The sequence below is a fragment of the Ylistrum balloti genome, unplaced genomic scaffold (genome assembly GCF_031769215.1).
Source record: "Ylistrum balloti isolate Yb309-2 unplaced genomic scaffold, AGI_CSIRO_Ybal_v1 Utg371004, whole genome shotgun sequence".
NCBI classification, from domain to species: Eukaryota; Metazoa; Mollusca; class Bivalvia; order Pectinida; family Pectinidae; genus Ylistrum; species Ylistrum balloti.
Window position 1 is genome coordinate 187,008 of NW_026782560.1, and position 21,806 is coordinate 208,813.

Genomic DNA, 21,806 nt, shown 5'->3' on the forward strand with positions numbered 1-21,806 from the left:
ATGGTCACATGACTTAACACCTTTACGATAGATCGTTAAAATAGAAGTCTTCCTTATATTAATTGCATTATGCGTCATAACATAAAGTCTTCCTTTTGTATCTGAATACAGTTTCTTTTCAATATGAAGGAAGCGGCTTTTATTTAAATTTTGTTCAAATATTCATCATTTGATCTTGATCCAAAATTTTAAAGGACACAAAAGAAACCCCAAAAATGACCATCAGGTAAGGTAAAAAACAAATTGGGTTTGTGTGACACTATAGACAACAACATTCTATAAATTATTAGCAAAGACTGACAACATACTTATGCTGTCTAGGAGCAATTGCTTACTCAAAGTTATCTAATTGGTCTAAATTTTCCAAGATAATCCATGACCAACAGACATCTTTTTAATTTTACAGACCAAAAAGCCATGAACATTTTGGCAGTGTGACACCTTTGAACGGTGAACTCTGACCTCTTCTGCGTCTGTACCTAACCATGCTTTCCCATATTTCCCCTCCCCCAATCCAACCTCCTCCAACTCTGGCAGGACCCCCATGAGAACCAGGCTGCCCATGCAGACAAAATATTTCCGACAGGGCCTCTTTTAGCCTCTATTCCATCTGGTAGCCTGGCGATGATCTAACTTTCCCCCTCCCTACAGCTACACAACACTGTGATTGCCTAACGGTCTCAAATTCCACAGCCAAGGTTAAAAACCAGGCAACCCTGCTTGCATGTCACCCCGAGTTGATCAAAAATATACCAAATGTAAGGCATGTTATCACTTCAAATATAACACTAAAGCCGCAGGAGTCTTTCAAAAAATTCCTGCAGCTGACCAATCGGTGCAGCGAATCTGCACTGCACCAAACACCCACCCCTGGGGCCATGGAGGGGACAAGCCAGTTTTTTCAGGAAGTACTTAACTTTCAGAGATAAATGTTCATAAGATGTAGGTTTATTTCACCACAGTTTTGTATGTCACCTGGTGAAGAAGTAAAACTCTAGCCATTCTTTTTTTCTGTTTTTTATTCTTAAATTTCCTTTCTAACATGACCTATAACAAACCTGCTAATAGACTTTAGCAGCAGTTTCCTCTATTGGCCTAGTGCACCCCAAACAGACCCTACCTTAAAAACCTTAATGCTTGTCTGTATATGGTGGCCTTCCTGACCTTTCTACATGGTACCCTGTCCTTCTGTCAACCTTGAATACCAAGTGTCTCCATTGATCCACAATAAAATGGGTGTTTTAGTTTCAAACTACACCTATCCACTCCACTGCACAAGGTGCATACATATATACACCAGTGGTGCACAGAAAGTCGACTATCGAGACACCCCCATGCTAAAACCATATCATGATTTCCTGGTCATAAACATATCCCTCTCCAAAAAACCAACCAATCCTCAGCACCATCATCAGATTACTTATAATTTCATATGGAAAAGCTTGTAAATACTCAGCGCAGACGTGTGTCAATATTTTTATATTTTAAAAAGAATTGAAATCTATGGAACGTTACCACACTTTCTAATTATTTATTCTGAACAACAAAATGAGTAATACTGTAATAGTTCAGGCCACATAGTTAAACCAGGAAGGTCCGGCTCGTGTGTGTTACTGCGCAACGCAGGCGTGGGTGCAAGTGCTGGGTACTGCAGGACATAGGGTAGATGTGTGCACCTCGCTCAGGTGACAAGGCTATCGGTGTGAGGCTATCGGCACAAGTGCGCAGGCCAAAGAAAAGCTGCGCACTGGTCGACAAATATGAGATTTAGAACAGGACCTACGTGAGGGGTCAGCCATATAACTGGGTCCTCACTGCTTATCTAGCATTACTCAATTCTGTGTAACCCCTACACATGACCTGACTCCTAATGTGTACCCACACCAACTAGCCTAGCGGGCCGGTGTACCACTGGTGCAGTAAGCAAACAGAACCTGAAAACTACTAGGTTTACACTGTCTGGGAAGGGGATTACTACTGAATAGATTTCAAGTGGCTAACACTGTGAATCTGAACTTATTTCAAATGCTTACATCATTTCCTGAGTTCTTTTAAAAAAATCATACACAGCAGAAAAATATTTTAAAGTACCTTCTCTTGTTTGAATATTAATAAAAAGTGACACAGGTATGCTTTTACTACAGCTGAGAAACAACAAACAGAAGTTTTGTTTATAAAAGGAGTTTCTTCATACCACCTTGGCCCTGACTTTTAAGCAATCAACAGGACCCATCAAAGATAAATTTTCAACCTTAATTCTAATCCTTTTTTTACCTTTAATGATAATTTTAACATTTAATGAAACAGGTTAAGAATATACACAATAGTTATACACCCTTACCTTATTTTTAATGACTTTGGCAAGTTAACAAACACATGTTAAAAACAGGTGCTCATCGACAGAAGAAATAGTTAATATATATAAATATAAGTAAATAAGTAAATTTACCTCATAGATAAAATGTACCAACTTAAATACATATATATTAGATATCAAGATGATAGCAACATAAAAACATTATTTATATTCAAACTTACTAGTCAAAATGTAAATAGTAATTTAAAAGAAAAAAAAGAAAACTGAGGCCCAGTAATCTACATATACATTGTATAATTTTTGTTATACATTGTATGTTCATAAATAATTATCAATTATTTTACATAATTTCCTGATGGTCACCATAAAACCTATATTGTATCAAATTTCCCTGTTGTCATTATCGTGCAGTAATGTTAATTTAAAAATAAAATTGATTGAAGATTTTGAAGATTCAAATCTTCAAAGGAAATCATTATGTGTTAAACAATCCAATTAATTATTTGCTTGTCATCTAACAAAAAAGTCATGTCTGAAAAATTAAACTGACATTGACTGATAACTTGAATGTTCAATGATAAAAACAGATGTATCATTTATAACTATCAATATCTCCTAGCTGAGGTGTTTGTTAAAATTAACTCCTTTCATGTCCCATGTATTTATGTAATAAAAATAAAAATCAAAGTATATATGCTGTCAATTTTCGAAATCTTTAAGAAGAAACTGATCTCTAATATCAAAATATGATATCATCACAAACGTCTGTCTGAAAACGTCAGTGCTCGCTATTTCAACTGATAAATAGGAGAATGCAGGTTCATAATATTTGTTACAAATTACTCTAAAATACTTGACAGCTTCTTAAAAATATCACTAATTAGTAAAATAATGTTTTAACTCACCAAATACTCACTTAGAAGTGTTACAAAGTCCATGAAACAGGAATGAAAGCAGAATGGAAAGAAGTACAGCTACAGAGCACCAAGTCAGACTACAATACCCCAATCAGTGTTATCTCATTGGTTGAACGATTAGTTTTCCGGTAAAACTAAAATGCTCGTTATGATGTTGTCGTTTTCATCAGACATGAAAATATTTTTTTTCTTCACAGTGATTCCCTGTTCAACAATCTTTAAACCACACACGAGCGTCATATTCTGTTTCTATGAACGCCTCTCGTCAGTTTAGCGGCGGGAGCTCATTTTAACTAGTTTTACCTGTATTTCAAATAGTATAGGAATATATAAACAAAAACAACGTGTTTAAAATTAACTAAAAATCAAACTGCCATTTTTGATCAAAAGTTTTAAAAGCAAGTTATTGGAGTTACGAGACAAGAGACATTCCTGTGGTGACCTTTTTTGACACATAGTATGTTTTCAGCGTGGCTACTTTCGGTATTTCACCTGTGAACCTTTAAGTTTTCTATTTCTTTGAAAACAACATAGCACGTGATGGAATTGAAGATCCTGTGTTTTAATTGTGAAAACAGACCCCAGCTTAGTGATCTACGTAACTTGGTGCAACATGGGAGCGGCTAGGCCCGTCTGGTCCTGCCTCAGCGCGAAGTGTACGGACCGTGTCCATTGAACTGGTCAGAAAAATGGCCTCAGTTTGACAGTGAATAAAACAACTTTCTACACATTTCTGGGTGTAAAAATTACTTACGTGAGTCCAGTGCTTTCCTCTGTTGCGGTCTTCCCTGTTTTCGTCGCGACATAGCGTTGATTTGATCATTAAAACGGTGATCTCCACCAAAGTATTACATCTGGACAAAGACTATCAACAAAGATGGCGGACTGTGTAAGCTGAATCATGGGAAAACTCGACCAGCACCTTCCTTAAATTTACTTATCCCTGCTTCTTCTGTCTTCCACATACACCCTTCACCTCATGAGGACACGATGCGTCTGGCCACCAGGGTCACTTGAGGTCGCCCGAGCCACTGACCGCTCACACGTAAATAAACAACTCGATTGACCAGTTAGCCACTACACAGGTAAATGTGTAGCTACTCGTACCATCCAATGTTAAATAAGAAAGAAAAAGTGTTTATTAATGATAAACCTTGTGTTGTGGTCACTTCATCCACACCTTCCTTACTTTTCCTGTTGTGAACAACAACACAATCAGTATATGAGCCTTAACACATACTGAGAAACATGTGGTGCTGGTAAGCCAACATTTTTCAGTCCAGTGTATACAATCCGCGGACTGGTTTGTTAAGTCAGTGACTGCTATGACCAGCGACTTCACATTTATGAAAGTAAGTATATATTTGACAATTGGTCTGTTACTTTTTAAATGATAGTCATATTTTGCTAAAAAGTAACCGCGAGGATGTCGTCAGTACGCCGGGAAATACTGCGGTCAACTGAAGCGTGGTGGCCCGTAATATGGGTTACAGGCAAATGACCCCGTCGACCGGCACAGTCTACTTCAACCAAGGGGGTGATAGGTGTGCGCAACATTACGCTGGTTTACATCATGGGCAGTATTCCTGCACAGAGCTTGCCAGGGCGGTAGAAAGAGGTATGGTCACTATATAGCATGGCTGTGCACACTAGTGTAAAACTGGTCGACTCGCACAGGAAAACAATGTCGATCATGTACTCGCAATGTTCTTACTATTTGTTAGGTCATCACATATAAGTTGAGTTTAAAAAAACACACTGTCCAGACGATTCCATATGTATAATCTGCATGATACTCAATATTAACTCCGAATAAATTGTATCGGGTTAAACAGAGGAACTGCTACCGGCGGCTTTGCTTGGTAGATCAAACATTGAAAATAAAGGGAAAAAAGTGACAATAATTATACTTACTAGTGTTGGTTGCGCATATATAGTAATGTAGATACTCCAACGGGACACGGATGCAGTAAAATTGTGCCTTTTAACACTTATAGTTAAATCGGATTATTTTTTTTTTGCTTTCATCTCTACATGATTGAATCTTTGGACACACAATGTAGAATAAGGCAGACTTCCTGTAATTTTCTCCAGTTTTATAGCACCGAGATAAGTCACCCGCGTGAAATATCTGTGTGGTTCACGGAACACTGTCAAAGAATTAATGATTGGTATCGAGTGATGAGATATATATATAAAAGTACTCCACTAAGAGAGAAAACGTTGATAAATCACATGATATATAAGCCACGCTCAAATTTTATATTATAATTTTATATTGATGGCGTTGAAATGAACTTTTTTAAAGTGTATCTCCAAACTCTTGGTTGCAAAAGCCTGCAACTAGAAGCCTATATAATGTGTACCTTATCCGCGCGCGGAAAGCGAGGTCAGTTCAGGACACGCTTGTCCACTAGTACTCTAGCCTAAGGTCAAGGTAAGGGTCAGCTAAGGACAAGCTTGACCATAACGGAACCTAGCGGCTTATCTTCCCCGGTATTGAGTGAGGTGATCGTTTCCAGCTGTGCGGTCAACAGCAATTATCACAACATTGGATTAGCTACGGTCGATTAAGCTTCGGCCAGTACGTCTGGCCGGAGCGATTCTATACTGACCCGAAATGACCAGTGTGTGTCCAGACGATGCGATATCGCCCCAGGTGAAGACTGTTAGGTGCTAATTATTTATTGGCCTCGTGACCTACTATCAGCTGACCAGTGGATCTCACTGACCACTGCGCTGACCAATACGCGCGAGACTGTTTTGAATTTGATGGTTAAAGAGAAAATGCTAAACAATTTATTGGACCACAAACTGACCACGGCAGTGAAATAATCCCAAATTGTTTTATTATTTTCCAAAAACATGACTGCGTTTCCTACATATATAATATAGTTTCTGACACATTGATTAGGCTATTCAGAAATCTAGCTTGAGTACTGCTTGACCATGATGTTCCCAGAAAAATTCATTATATAGGCAACAGATAAGGGATTTGTTTTATTGCATATAGATACGGATTTTTATTTAATGTATATACCTCAAATAGTTAAATAAAACAATACAGTAATAATTCCAATGTGCTTTGCTTAGTAAATAACATAACCATTGAAACTTTATTTATTTATTTGACCAGTGGTCAATCTGGACGAAACGAGGATATAAGCGTCCAGAGACCATGATGTATACCAGGCACGTGTGTTTGTTTATAGAAGGTATCCCAGATCGGCTCGTGTTTACACAATAATATTGTGATAACGGTACGCGCTCGTGCTCAATACGTAACGATGCCTATAGGGCAAGGGGAGGCAATTCGTACTGCATCGATATTATATCATTGAATCGTAAAGCCTGGATTAGGTAACTCCGCTATAACATAATCAATTCGCAGGCATCATTATATAACATGTGTTATCTTTTTAAATATAGTTTTCAATATTTGCAATTTCTAGCTGTGAATAAGTTATAAATCCAGTTTAAAGGCTTACTGGTGTTAATAATTTGTTTAGTACGATAAAATGATTCGTGGGAGGAATTTATGCGACTGTCAATTCTATATTTCTGATATACATGTGAAGACAAGTCAGTTAAGGAAGATCGGGATTAAGGAAATGAAATATATTCTATCGTACATAAATAAACTATTTCAAATAAGAATCAGCTCCAAATAATGAAAGCACGTTCTCAGGTTCCGGTGATAATATGTAACAGCGTTACATCCCAATTTTACCGTAAGAGATATAAAACAATACGAAGTTCAAAGAAGTGACCAAATGCATCATCATCATCATCATCATCATCATCATCATCATCATCATCATCATCATCATCATCATCAAATTATTGTTTTAATTATTCATGATAAACGTTATTGGAAAAAAGGGTAAAATACAAACCACATGTTTGATTTATGAATTTCGTGGTATTCGAAAATACGATATACACGTATTGTAAAAAACAATTTTCCATGATGTTACCTAAAAATACTATCTAATTAAACAAAACAATACATTGTTTCAAATTACAAGACAAAAGTACAACATTATTGGACAAAACCTATATAGTGTGATACTGAAAAATAGTTTTAAAACATCAGCAAAACTTTATTTTGTTTTGTAATATAGGAAAAGTGAGAAATGGTTCGGTAATGAAATATATCATTTCTTAATATGCGGGGGAAAATACTTGAAATTGAGATAGATACATTGTTGAATACAGCAGACGAAACATTGTTTACTCATTGGTATGTTAAGCAGTGTATTGTAATGTATAATATGATGTATAAAATCTTGTATGATGTTTGACACTGTAAAATATACAGGGAACGGCTTTCATTGTTAACAGTGAATTACATTGTATAACACACAGTACCTTCGGAACTTTTAAAAAATATCTCATTCTTGTGTAATAGTGAATCACATTGTATAACACACAGTACCTACGGAACTGCTAGGAAATACTGTTATAATTACATTGTGTAACACAGTTATGTACTTTGATTATGTTTAACAGTGAATTACATTGTAGAACACAGTACCAATGAAACCGCTAGAAACTGTTATATTTCTGTTTAACGGCGAATAACATTTTATAACAGAGTACCTATGGAACTGATAGAAACTGTTATATTTCTGTTTAACGGTGAATAACATTTTATAACAGAGTACCTATGGAACTGATAGAAACTGTTATATTTCTGTTTAACGGTGAATAACATTTTTATAACACACAGTATCTACGGAACTGATAGAAAATAATGCATTAATTTTGTACCTTCGATAACATAGTATAAAAAAAATTCGCGCAGAATTGGTTAAATACAGTCATGGTCAGTACCCATGCACTTTTTAAAAATAGTCTTCCGACGTTTTGTTTGAAAACACTTACAAGTATATTGGAAGTAACACATTGTAATAAATAGTACATACTTTCCGAAATGTCTATAAATATCTTTAAAAGAACTATCAACTCTTTACGTTTGGAAGTTAAAGTATATAAATCATAGTTCAATGCTGCGGCCCATATCGTTATTTCCTTCCAGTAGAGATACAGACTGGTCACTCTGGTGGTCAATTGACTCACAGTTAACAAAGTGCTGTGTACACCTGATGCTATTACCGCCTCGATAGAGTGGTCAGTTGGAGTCAATAACGCTCCGGCCACGCGCTTGGCTACTACGTGTGCCTTGGGGCTGTTATCTTATCAGCTTGTATCAAGTGTGAATGAAACGATCATTTACATTGCAATAACTGTCTCAATTCTGTGGAATAAATGTATTTTACCTACAAAAGTGTCGTGTAAGCCAACTCAGGCATGGCAATATTTATTGATTTCTTATTAAATTCTTCATTGGATTGTATATATTTTGCGTGACATGTAATACAATTATTGATTAATGTATTTTAAAATGTAAACCGTCCGATTTGAACTTGACCAGTTGTCTCGACAACACGATGAAGATAAACAATAATACATTTGTAACAGCTTAAAACATGGAAAAATCTCTATCGTATATATTTTCAGCTGAGGCAAAAGTATCGTAAGTGAAATACACTTATTCTGACGTGGACACGGATTAAGTTTTAGTCAGCGTTTTTTTTTTTTTTTTTTAAATGTACGTCCAATATTCATTGTATTAAACAGATTGAATACTAGCTTGGATTTTAAATTAACTTAACAATGAGAGCCATAAACCATTGTTTCATATATTTTTTCGTTAATTTGTGATCAATCGATTTTTTCAAGGCGGTAACATGTTAATGAGCTGGAGAGGGATGGAATTAATTTTGTTACCGTTTTGTTAAATGTATTATATAGTTAATCACTCCGATGAAAATTTCATTGTTTAAAAATAAATTTCGGTTTAAAATAAATTCTATTTCAATGATAAAAAAATTATTTTATGACCTATAAATATTAAGAAATTTCCCAAAGGATCGCTGACTGTGAAGGTGATATTTTGATGTTACTTCTAAAATTAAGCTAGCAATGTCTACATATCAGCTATGTACTTATGAATGACATTTCTCTGTAATCTGAAATATAAAAACATGAAAATGAATTAAATTTCTTATCCGTTTGCATGTTGATATCTTAACCCCAATAATCTCTCTTACCAAATCACGCGTAACAGTTTCATACATGATTAGTTAAAACTGTGGGTATGTAAAACTTGTACATATAAATGTTTTGTATATGTTTATCTTCAGTAAATGGTATTTATGACAAAATTTCAATGAAATCATCTTTCGTTTAAAATATTACTGCCGATGCTTTACATTAGAAAATCGTTCAATATAAATATTGATTGTGTTTAAACTTACGAGAATATCAGCTAGTTGTATTTGTTATTTATAATTGTAACAGATGTTTATATATACATATATTTAATAATTTGTAAGATACATACATGATCCGGTTAACGTGTTTCTATCAGTGTGTGAACAATGAAACGTTTGTGTGTTTTTTTATTTGTGTTTTTCCTTTCTTTTTTGTGTGTTTTGTGTTTTTTTTTATTTATTTCCTTTTCTGTTATTTTGTTTGTGTGTGTTTTTTGTTTTGTTATTGTTGTTGTTTGTGTTTTATGGTGGGAGGGGGATACTTTTTTATTTTTTGTTTGTTTTTTATTTCATTTACTCTAACAATTTGAGTATAGATAATTTAACGATAAATATGTAGTAATAGCGATAGTGTAAGCAGTATTATATACTATTTATTATTTATCATTATTTTTCTTTGATCGTTTCGGTCTTTTTATAAAGTATATCCTTAGTTACATTATTTATATCGATTCTATCTTGTACGATTTGTACAAATTCTCTAACGGCAATTCTTCAATATTTGGTTTCTATGGAGATGATTATCCTTATAAGAATTATTTGCAGTTTTATACGTGTATCATTGTTTAAGTTTTTTTTAAAATCTTAATGTATAAATCAGAATATATGACTAGTTGTTATTTAGTATCGTACGGTGTTTACACCTGTATGGTTCAGGTAAGAATATATGACTAGTTGTTATTTAGTATCGTACGGTGTTTACACCTGTATGGTTCAGGTAAGAATATATGACTAGTTGTTATTTAGTATCGTACGGTGTTTACACCTGTATGGTTCAGGTAAGAATATATGACTAGTTGTTATTTAGTATCGTACGGTGTTTACACCTGTATGGTTCAGGTAAGAATATATGACTAGTTGTTATTTAGTATCGTACGGTGTTTACACCTGTATGGTTCAGGCAAGAATATATGATTGTTTATAAGGAAACAATTTCTTCAGTGTACGCCGTACGGTAAGTTTGCAGACAATCTTTAATTTTATAGTATACAATGCTTTTGCAGAAAACAGTGACTCTTATAGGCGAAATATCGAACTTTTATGTACGGACTCCGGAGCCATTATTTGTCTATATCTGATATACTGTATTACTGACTTGGCTGTATCGTGAATGTATATGAGGAACAGTGGTTGATAAATTACAATAATTTTTACCTCATCTACAAATGTGATTTTGGTATTAAATAAGTTTAAGCTATGCTGAAAAGTTAAATAATAATTCTGAATGAAGTGAGAAGTGAATTAAAGGTCAGTCTTACTGGTTCCATGTTTCCATCAATTTTCTACTGTAACGACGAAACTACGATCTGTAGTTTGGTGTCTTTCTCCGTCTTAAAGGTACATATGTTCTGAGATATAACCTTGACGCTTTAGATTTTATAAAAAGTGTTGCGCTGAATCGGAAACACATTTCATTGTATAAATCAATGTAGACATATTCGAGTGGCAACGACAAGGATTTGGATATATTTCATTTTTCATCGTATTTTCTCTATTCATCTTTTGTCTTTTTAAAACCCTTATAAGTTCATCTGACTTTCATATTTGCTATAAATGCCATGTCTCAACTTTAAAAAATCATCTGGCATTCATATTTGCTATAAATGTCAAGTCAAAAACACTTTTTCAACTCACTTCTAAATTTTGATTAATCTTAATTCTACTTCAGATGCAAATATGAAAAGATGATAGACTTTTTACGACATTCAGGTTAATGTTGGATTGTATTGAAGATTATCTTGTGTGTTTGTGGTACATCTTTCTATTATTTGTTTTAGTAAAAGAATTACTTTTCTTTACAAAAATTACTCATTAAAAATACCATCGATCTTGTCCATATAGATTTTCTTGTATAGTTTTAAGGGAATATTTTCGTAATCTTCACCAAATGGAACTCTTCTAAAATAACTTTCGTTTTAATTTCAGGTAGGATACACCTTTAAGGACAAACGGCATATCAATACCACACACCAAACAATCCTGACGTTTTAACGTACCTGAATGTACAATTCAAAATTCCAAAGATATAGAAAATGTTTGCTCTCAGAACACAATTACGAAACAAATACAAAATAAAATATCTACAGATAAATATCTACAATAACTGATGAAGGGACTGGAAGTTGTCCAAAAGAGAAAATGTGAAGAAATCCGAAAGAAATTACGGTATATATTTTGATAAAATTCAACATCTTTTAGATTTTTACATTCGTTTCTAAAATTGATTGACAATTCTGCCCTTCTTAAAACACGGCTTTTATTGTGGCTATTTAAAGATAGAAATTGAAACAATGACGAGAGAAAATTAAACTTGTTATTGCGCTATTGATCCAGTGTGTGTGGATAAAAGAGAAACTTAGATTCGCTATTTGAAAACCATTTCCTTTCATTTACATAGGATCTCGGCCAAGTGGGAAGATACTTGTATGTAAATCAAATCAAGATGACTTCGTTACGATAAAAAAGTATCGACTCGAAAACCTGAAGGTGATGGATGAAGTGATTTTGTTTATATATTTACAGATAAATCTGTAGTTATATATAAAGAAACAAAACTTAGGCAGGCTAACTGGAATATCAAAAAATGACTATTTAAATTGTGCACATTGTACGTACAAAGTAACCTCAACCTGGAGGCACTTATGCACATTTTGGGTTCGGACTTATATGAATTAACGAGCTTAGACAAAATTCTAAACAAATTTCCATCCATCCACCATCCATCCATAGCTGATCATTTTGCCGTTGAGATGGTCATCGAGGGTCCATTTCTACCTGGACGAGTCGATAATCAATTCCGGGTAAGCGGTAGTCATGGTTACCATTCCTTCACGGGTAACATTGGAGTCATGCATACCATTCCCGCACAAGTAAGCTTGTAGTCATGGGTACCATTCTACCCCGGGTAAGCTATTTTTATATATAAAGAACCCGCCCGGGTAAGCCTGTAGTCATCTGCCATTCCGCCTCCCCTTCCTGGAACCGCCTCTGTATATGCAGTATGTATTCGTTACTTAGGAAAACACTGGTGTCTCTGAATGACATAACCACTGACTCGCAGACACGTACTGGGTCGCTTGACGATCTAAATCAATTTAAATCACCACACAATTGAAAATCATTGCTGTACGAAAATGGGTAAAACAATCTCAAGGTTAAAAGTAGAAAAATTCTAAACGTATATAATGCTCCATAGTCTATGAATGACAGCAGACACCGGGTAGCGAGATAATGACAACCATCCGGGGCTTTGTGTCGATTTCGCTGGCCGACTGAGGAGATATTGACATCGGTTACAACACATTTGCACACTCCGTGATCTACGGACAAGTGCTATCACGGACGTTACAATCGCCTACCTGACAAGGTTGAGAGATACAATCAGTTTTGATATCCAATACCCATTTAACTTTACCGTTGGTACATTGTTAGATAAGTATCGGCCTTAAGTTCACTGTGCAATGATATGACCAGCGTGCCTCTCTGTGAATTGTTCGGGATCTGTGAAATGTATAAATGTGTTATATCGTAGATATTTAATTAACGTTTATAGATTTTTTCACAAAGTATCGTTTGTCAACATTATTTACTAGATTGGGAAAAAGTTGATGATCTTTTCATATCGTTGAAAAAAACCAAATATATCCATGCAAACTCACTCGTGGTGTCGTGAATGATCATGGATGTTAAAAATCTATCTCTTAAATATTGTGAATAGCTTGTCACGAAACGACATAATGTAGCTTCAGAAATTTAAAACTTGATCGTTTGTCCATACACCCGAGTCCAGTATCAAACAAGGCCGTTTCAGCTTGCGAGCTCATTCATTACGATAAAACCGATTGTGCAATTTAAAATTGAAACCCTGTACGGTATTGAAACTATGGACAAAAAACCTTCGAGCGGACTTGGGCTACCTTCACAAAGTGGGTCTGAAATGTTGTTTGTTTAATTTGTCTGGGTATTCTATGTAAGCAAATATGCCGCCAACAACACGATGGCCTTTAAATCGCCCACTCTGGACACCTTGATTTCGTAATAAGGCACTGCGGTTAATCCTGTGTCCTGTGTACCAGACAGTGACTTAACGTAAGGTAAAAGTTAGTCAGCGACACTTCTCATATTATATCAAAACTGTGTCATTTACAATGGACACTTCCCACCTGTCCGTCTGGCTGGGACACTATGTAAATTATTTTATATACGGCCTTCTTTGTTACCGAATCTTTATTGAAAGCGAACAAAATATATCCTGTCTAAGAAGTGTAACGATAGCGACGATGTTTTGCTCGGTTTTTTATAACCACACATCTTACAGACATACTACTTCTTTCATTCTTTTTATAACCAGACATCTTAGACATTCTACTTCTTTCTTCCTTTTTTTTCTTTCTTCCTTCCTTTTTCCTTCCGTTCTTTCTTTCTATCATTTTATAACCAGACTTCATACATATATCCTGCTTCTTTCTTTCGTTTTCCTTCTTTCTTTCTTTCTTTCTTTCTTTCTTTCTTTCTTTCTTTCTTCTTTCTTTTCTTTCTTTTTTTTCTTACATTAGATAACCAGACATCCGACATATATCGTACTTCCTTTCTTTCGTTTTCCTTCCTTCCTTCCTTCCTTCCTTCCTTCCTTCCTTCCTTTCTTTCTTTCTTTCTTCCTCTCTTTTCTTCCTTCCTTCCTTCTGTCCTTTCCTTTTTTTTAACCAGATATCTAACAGATATCCTGCTTCTAAATTTCGTTTTCTCTTCCTTCCTTCCTTCCTTCCTTTCTCCCTCCCTCCCTCCCTCCCTCTTTCTTTCTTTTTCTAAAGATGTCTATACAAAATTACTTTCAAAACAGCACAAAACATATGCAGCCTTTCTTTCTATGTATGTGACCGTGATTTGCGGTTACTTACGTCACCTGTAGGTAGAATGGACATACAAAAGAAGAGATAAGTTACGTCTCTGGGCAGCTGCTGAGGTCGGTCGACTATACACACAGAAAAAGGGGTGCATAATAGTGTCATATCTCAACCACAGTGTGGGCGAGATGACGCAAGACACATTACAAATCTGTCAACATTATATTTCATATTACTACCAATTCAGACATATTGATTAATAAACAAGGCGGGAAGTAAATTTTGTTTCATGTTCTTCTGAATACACAACAGGATTCTTACTACCCCGTCAAAAGTGTTCAAAAATGAGCTGCTTACACTCCTAATTAGTCTAGATATATTATCACCCAATCAAAAGAGTTCAAAAATTTGCTGTTAGCACGCAAAATAAGTATTATTCCGATCAAATGTGTTTTAGTCCAAAGTTAGTCGAGATATATTGTCTATCAACAGAAATTAGCACGTACTGCTTTGCTTGTTGTGCTTATCGCCTCCTTCTTGTAGCACCTAATGATTCACAGATTATCACGCGGGAGGTCCGACGCATCCTATCCAAATCAACTGATGAAAAGTGTTTTGCCCAAAAACATACCTACAAAAGCTCAGAACGGTACAGAATTTCAGTTCCAGGTATGAATCGAACCTATCACCTCAACTCTATCCAGGTAAGGATTGAACCACTCGCCTCATCTTCTACCAAGGTAAGGATTTAAAAACTCGCCTCATCTGCTATCCAGGTAAGGATTGAACCACTCGCCTCATCCTCTACCCATGGTAGGGATTGAACCTATCACCTCATCCTCTACCCAGATAAGGATTGAACCTCTCACCTCATCTTCTACCCAGGTAAGGATTGAACCTCTCACCTCATCTTCTACCCAGGTAAGGATTGAACCACTTACCTCATCTTCTACCCAGGTAAGGATTGAACCTCTCACCTCATCTTCTACCCAGATAAGGATCGAACCTCTCACCTCATCTTCTACCCAGGTAAGGATGGAACCACTCACCTCATCCTCTACCCAGGTAGGGATTGAACCACTCGCCTCATCTTCTACCCAGATAAGGATCGAACCTCTCACCTCATCTTCTACCCAGGTAGGGATTGAACCACTCACCTCATCTTCTACCCAGGTAGGGATTGAACCACTCACCTCACCTTCTACCCAGGTAGGGATTGATCCACTCGCCTCATCTTCTACCCAGGTAGGGATTGAACCACTCACCTCATCCTCTACCCAGGTAAGGATTGAACCTCTCACCTCATCTTCTACCCAGATAAGGATCGAACCTCTCACCTCATCTTCTACCCAGGTAGGGATCGAACCACTCGCCTCATCTTCTACCCAGGTAGGGATTGAATCACTCGCCTCATCTTCTACCCAGGTAAGGATTGAACCACTCACCTCATCCTCTACCCAGGTAAGGATTGAACCCCTCACCTCATCCTCTACCCAGGTAAGGATTGAACCACTCGCCTCATCTTCTACCCAGGTAGGGATTGAATCACTCGCCTCATCTTCTACCCAGGTAAGGATTGAACCACTCACCTCATCCTCTACCCAGGTAAGGATTGAACCCCTCACCTCATCTTCTACCCAGGTAGGGATTGAACCACTCACCTCATCCTCTACCCAGGTAAGGATTGAACCTCTCACCTCATCTTCTACCCAGGTAAGGATTGAACCTCTCACCTCATCTTCTACCCAGGTAAGGATTGAACCACTCACCTCATCTTCTACCCAGGTAAGGATTGAAACACTCACCTCATCTTCTACCCAGGTAAGGATTGAACCTCTCACCTCATCTTCTACCCAGGTAAGGATTGAACCTATCACCTCATCTTCTATCCAGGTAAGGATCGAACCTATCACCTCATCTTCTATCCAGGTAGGGATTGAACCACTCACCTCATCCTCTACCCAGGTAAGGATTGAACCTCTCACCTCATCTTCTACCCAGGTAAGGATTGAACCTCTAACCTCATCTTCTACCCAGGTAAGGATTGAACCACTCACCTCATCTTCTACCCAGGTAAGGATTGAACCTCTCACCTCATCTTCTACCCAGGTAAGGATTGAACCACTCACCTCATCTTCTACCCAGGTAAGGATTGAACCTCTCACCTCATCTTCTACCCTGGTAAGGATTGAACCTATCACCTCATCTTCTATCCAGGTAAGGATCGAACCTATCACCTCATCTTCTATCCAGGTAGGGATCGAACCTCTCACCTCATCCTCTACCCAAGTTGTGCAAGAAAACTGATTGCTTTCATCACCCTTTAATATCCATACTGCTTACCCATCACAAGATGCAGGGCAACACAGTCAGCCTTATCTAAATTTGTATAACTAACCCCTTACAAATATATAAAATTGTATGACTAACCCCTCACAAATATCTAAAATTGTATGACTAACCCCTCACAAATATCTAAAATTGTATGACTAACCCCTCACAAATATCTAAAATTGTATGACTAACCCCTCACAAATATCTAAAATTGTATGACTAACCCCTCACAAATATCTAAAATTGTATGACTAACCCCTCACAAATATCTAAAATTGTATGACTAACCCCTCACAAATATCTAAAATTGTATGACTAACCCCTCACAAATATATAAAATTGTATGACTAACCCCTCACAAATATATAAAATTGTATGACTAACCCCTCACAAATATCTAAAATTGTATGACTAACCCCTCACAAATATAAAAAATTGTATGACTAACCCCTCACAAATATATAGAATTGTATGACGAACCCCTCACAAATATCTAATATTGTATGACTAACCCCTCACAAATATCTAATATTGTATGACTAACCCCTCACAAATATCTAATATTGTATGACTAACCCCTCACAAATATCTAAAATTGTATGACTAACCCCTCACAAATATCTAATATTGTATGACTAACCCCTTACAAATATCTAAAATTGTATGACTAACCCCTCACAAATATCTAAAATTGTATGACTAACCCCTCACAAATATCTAAAATTGTATGACTAACCCCTCACAAATATCTAATATTGTATGACTAACCCCTCACAAATATAAAAAATTGTATGACTAACCCCTCACAAATATCTAATATTGTATGACTAACCCCTCACAAATATCTAAAATTGTATGACTAACCCCTCATAATTATCTATATATGCTACACTATCATAAAAAATGACGCATTGCTACCTCATTTAAAACAAGAGGCCTAGTTGGCCTCCACGGTTGTTGTCAGCTGAAATTCAGGTTCAGCGTTCATACAGAATTGAGTTCCATTCACAAAAGAATGCTTCAGACCAAACTTTGACAATATCCTTGTATTGAAGGATTTAAAGAATCCCCCCTCCATATATCTGCCCTTCAGTCTTCGTTTTGATCATCCTGACATTTCTTAAAGAAGAAAAACTTTAAAGAATATGCTCTATTTCCCCTATTGGACCCTACCCCTTCTGCCCCATGGAACCGGGACCCTTTACCACAGAAAGCTTTTAAACTAGGTTTGGTCAAATTCCAATCTTCCCTATAGAAGGGGTAGGATTTTAAAAGAATTTCCTAATTTTCTTTATTGGGCCCCGCCCTTCTACTCAAAAGGGCCTCGAACCATTGTTTATAAATTTAAGTCTCCTTTACCAAGAATGCCTCTGACCGGTACAAGTCTGACGCCTCGACATGACATTACCTCACTGTTTCTGTGGCCCATTTGAGCTAAATTTTAAGTCGTTTTCCTTGCACGTCTACAATGACCAATGACTGAGGATATATTAATTTCTGACTAATTGCTACCAAATTACAAGTACTGAAATGTGTATTGATACCACAACAAATTTGAGTTGCGGTGAGAAAACCTGAAAAATAACATTTGCAACTATGTATTGTTCTTCAGATTTATATAATCCAATTCAATAAATAAATGAAAATAATGTGTCTAAACTCTTTTGAAGTGTTCAATTTTTACTACCTGACATGTACCTATTGTTAGAAACTACACAGCTGTATAATACCGGGATATCCAGGAAGCATACATTGATGGACTGTCGACTTTATATAGACACGTTATATAGATCATCGCCTTATAATATGCTTAAAAGAAGCAACGAACACTAAATAAACCATCCCAATATTTCGGTCTAAGGCCCCTAAACGTTTGGCGAGAGTGCAACCACAACTTTCCCTCTCGCCTATGGAAGTTTTTAACTTATCAAAGTCGAGTGTTATCTAATACACCCCTCCAATCTTCAAAGGGTCATCATAAACGAATGATTTATATTTCAAATATGATTTATAGCATTTGAATTACACCATAACAAACTCCTCTTTGAAGCCGAAGACAGCTTACAGAGTAACGGACTTGTAGCTAGTGAAACACAAACGTTATGGCGACCAGTGCCTGGCGCACACTGACACATGTTGTTGGGCATTTACGAGAAAACGCTATAAACGTTCCAAATTATGATATTAATTTAACTGTCTATCTCAGAACTTGATCAGAAGAGTCTTTCCAAGTGGCATTAGTCAAGATGGCGGCTACTGATTCAGGTGTAAGCTCAGCAGGAACCAACAGCCTTTTCAAACTTTCCCTTGACCTTGGTAAAAGGTGTGTGGAAGTATAAAGACAACACTGCATACAGACCCGGAATACGGAAATAGAAACAAAATGGCAGGATTGACGAAACTGATCTCAATATGATTCGTGTTTTTACGAAGTAGGTCTTACTAGAGACCTTTAATTTGTGCGGAAGGATCAAGATAAACATCAGTTTGCGCGTGCTTTTCAGAACACTGTATTAGCGAAATGTGATTAAGCATTCCGCCGGGTTTAAGATACGGAAGTCAAAAATCATGGGGAGTTACATTTAGTAAAATTTCACTTCTGATTACTGAAGATAAATAAGAATATCCTCCCCCTCATCCCAAAAGTCTTATTTTCCTAATTAATGTATTTGCACACTAGTTAAGCGATCGCTTATCAATGGGCATAATAAATTAGAAGATGAGATCTTGTGAATGTTTTGAAAGGTCTTTAGTCTGCAATAAACCTGATACGGAACTTAAATGTTAGCAGTACATCACTAAATGTAATACATATGTAATGAGGTCATTTTGTTATACCCATAATTGCCAAGGGGAGGTAACTCTAATAGACTCTTATATACAGCATTCGCGTCTATATATTATAATTTAATTACAGGCGCCTGGCAATACAGATTGTTAGATTGCGTTTTCACAAGAATAGTCAACTTTGTAAAATCTACAGAATACACTAGACCAGCATTGTAAGTGACTCTCTTAAAGCGAACAGCGATGTACAGATATTCGTTCTACGAGCGACGTACCGTCAACTATACAAACCAAGAGAACAACATTGAATGTGATCCAGTGAGTTGACCATTTACAATGACCATTGACCCTTAGACTGTCCTATCCTATTGCTATATATGTTTCAACACTCCGTCATTGACTTCAATACAGGACAATACATGTGTATTTCACATTTTCGTCTGTAGACGTCTTAAGAGAGAGATATTGCTCAGGACAATGTAAGAGATGTACAAATGAGTCCAACACCTTTAACACTTACGGAAATATTACTACCGAACTAATTTCAGGACCTTTTTTTCATCTAATGGCCACAGATTCCATTGGCATACCGATAAAATGGACGAATGCTTCAAAACGGTCACTATCATATAGTTGTCATACTGGTTTTTTTTTTTTTTTTTAATTAGCCATTCATCTAAAACTACATTTACCTTCGGGTGCCAAGCGACTGCCATTATATTTGTTTTCAGGAATTATCTGTTTACGTAAAACTAACCCGGTTATCTGAAATAGATATGTCCCTACTTTTGACTCAGCTTCTCTGTTTTATAGTCTTGGAACTAAAATATGCATGTAGAACTAAAATCCTCACCTGCGCTCGAGGGTTTCCGCCGTGCCCAATCATGAAAGAGATGGCCCGCGGCGCTTGTTACCAAACACGGCGACAAGTTGCAAACGACACCAGCGTTGGGCGAAGCTTGTTACCGAGCCCGACTACAATGTGTGGACAGTTCCTAGGAAAGTATGAGGTAACGATTACCATTTGTTTCATTTTCATCAAAGGGACAGTTTTTATAATTTTTTTCTAGTTTATATAGCTGTCAGGTTTGTTATGGTACAATGAATCTATTAAAGCTAACTATATTTATTATCAACTTGTCGCGTATACCTCGAAACCCAAAAGGATTTACTTGACTGAATGCGGCCATGACAGGTCCTGCTTCCGACGATAGCGCCATCTGTTGTTAATATTCTGTCAAGGCCATATTGCTAAAATGTGTTTGCATAGTTCTTCATCTTTTTAACATATTAAATTAACTATCACATAAAATACAGTTGACATCTACTGAAGGATCGTTATTCCATTATCCATTTTCATTGCTTTGCTTTGGAATTACAGATTTGTAAAGGAATAGAAAATCCTGTCGTATTGTTTATGACGATGTGGAATAATCTAGCAATAAAGTTAAAACATTGCTTTTATGACGTTTTCTTAAATTACTACTACAGAAAGATATGATTATGATTTTAAACACAACATTAACTTGTCTAACTGACCTGTTTCTACAAGCAGGGAGACAGACCCTGGCACTGGCTCTGATCTATTGAGTATAGTGAATTCAGGTGTAATGTAATGACAGACAGTAAAAACTTGTATTTCGAGATCGAAAACACTACCTCATAATATGACCATCAATTGAGCTTCTGTAATCTGACTTGCCTTCAACTCGTGCACAACTATGACGTACACCTTCAACATCACTGAGGTACAACTCTGACGTACAACTCATACATCACTGAAGTACAACTCTAACGTACAACTTCAACATCACAGACGTACAACTCTGACGTACAACGTCACATCACTGAAGTACAACTCTAACGTACAACGTCACATCACTGAAGTTCAACTCTGACGTACAACGTCACATCACTGAAGTACAACTCTGACGTACAATTTCAACATCACCTAAGTACATCTCTGACGTACAACTTCTACATCACTGAAGTACATCTCTGACGTACAACTTCTACATCACTGAAGTACAACTCTAACGTACAACGTCACATCACTGAAGTACAACTCTGACGTACAACTTCTACATCACTGAAGTACAACTCTGACGTACAACGTTACATCACTGAAGTATATCTCTGACGTACAACTTCTACATCACTGAAGTACAACTCTGACGTACAACGTCACATCACTGAAGTACCACTCTAACGTACAACTTCAACATCACTCAAGTACAGCTCTAATGTACAACTTCAACATCACCTAAGT

At 36.4% G+C, this 21,806-nt stretch overlaps 2 protein-coding genes across 2 annotated transcripts in view; both read right to left on the reverse strand.

Annotated features, from left to right (window-relative positions):
- LOC132560041 (B-cell lymphoma/leukemia 11B-like) overlaps window positions 1-4,040 on the reverse strand; it is a 97,417-nt gene extending 93,377 nt beyond the window's left edge. The window contains exon 1 of the mRNA XM_060224698.1: window positions 3,989-4,040. Within this exon, the coding sequence (XP_060080681.1) occupies window positions 3,989-4,040 (52 nt within the window). The remainder of the gene's footprint in view (window positions 1-3,988) is intronic.
- An 11,173-nt stretch (window positions 4,041-15,213) lies between these two features.
- Window positions 15,214-20,757, reverse strand: LOC132560042 (armadillo repeat-containing X-linked protein 4-like). The gene is made up of 2 exons (XM_060224699.1): window positions 20,710-20,757; window positions 15,214-16,737 (listed from the first exon to the last, which is right to left on the reverse strand). The coding sequence occupies exons 1-2, from the start codon at window positions 20,755-20,757 to the stop codon at window positions 15,214-15,216; spliced, it is 1,572 nt and encodes a 523-aa protein (XP_060080682.1).
- Window positions 20,758-21,806: the final 1,049 nt, after the last annotated feature.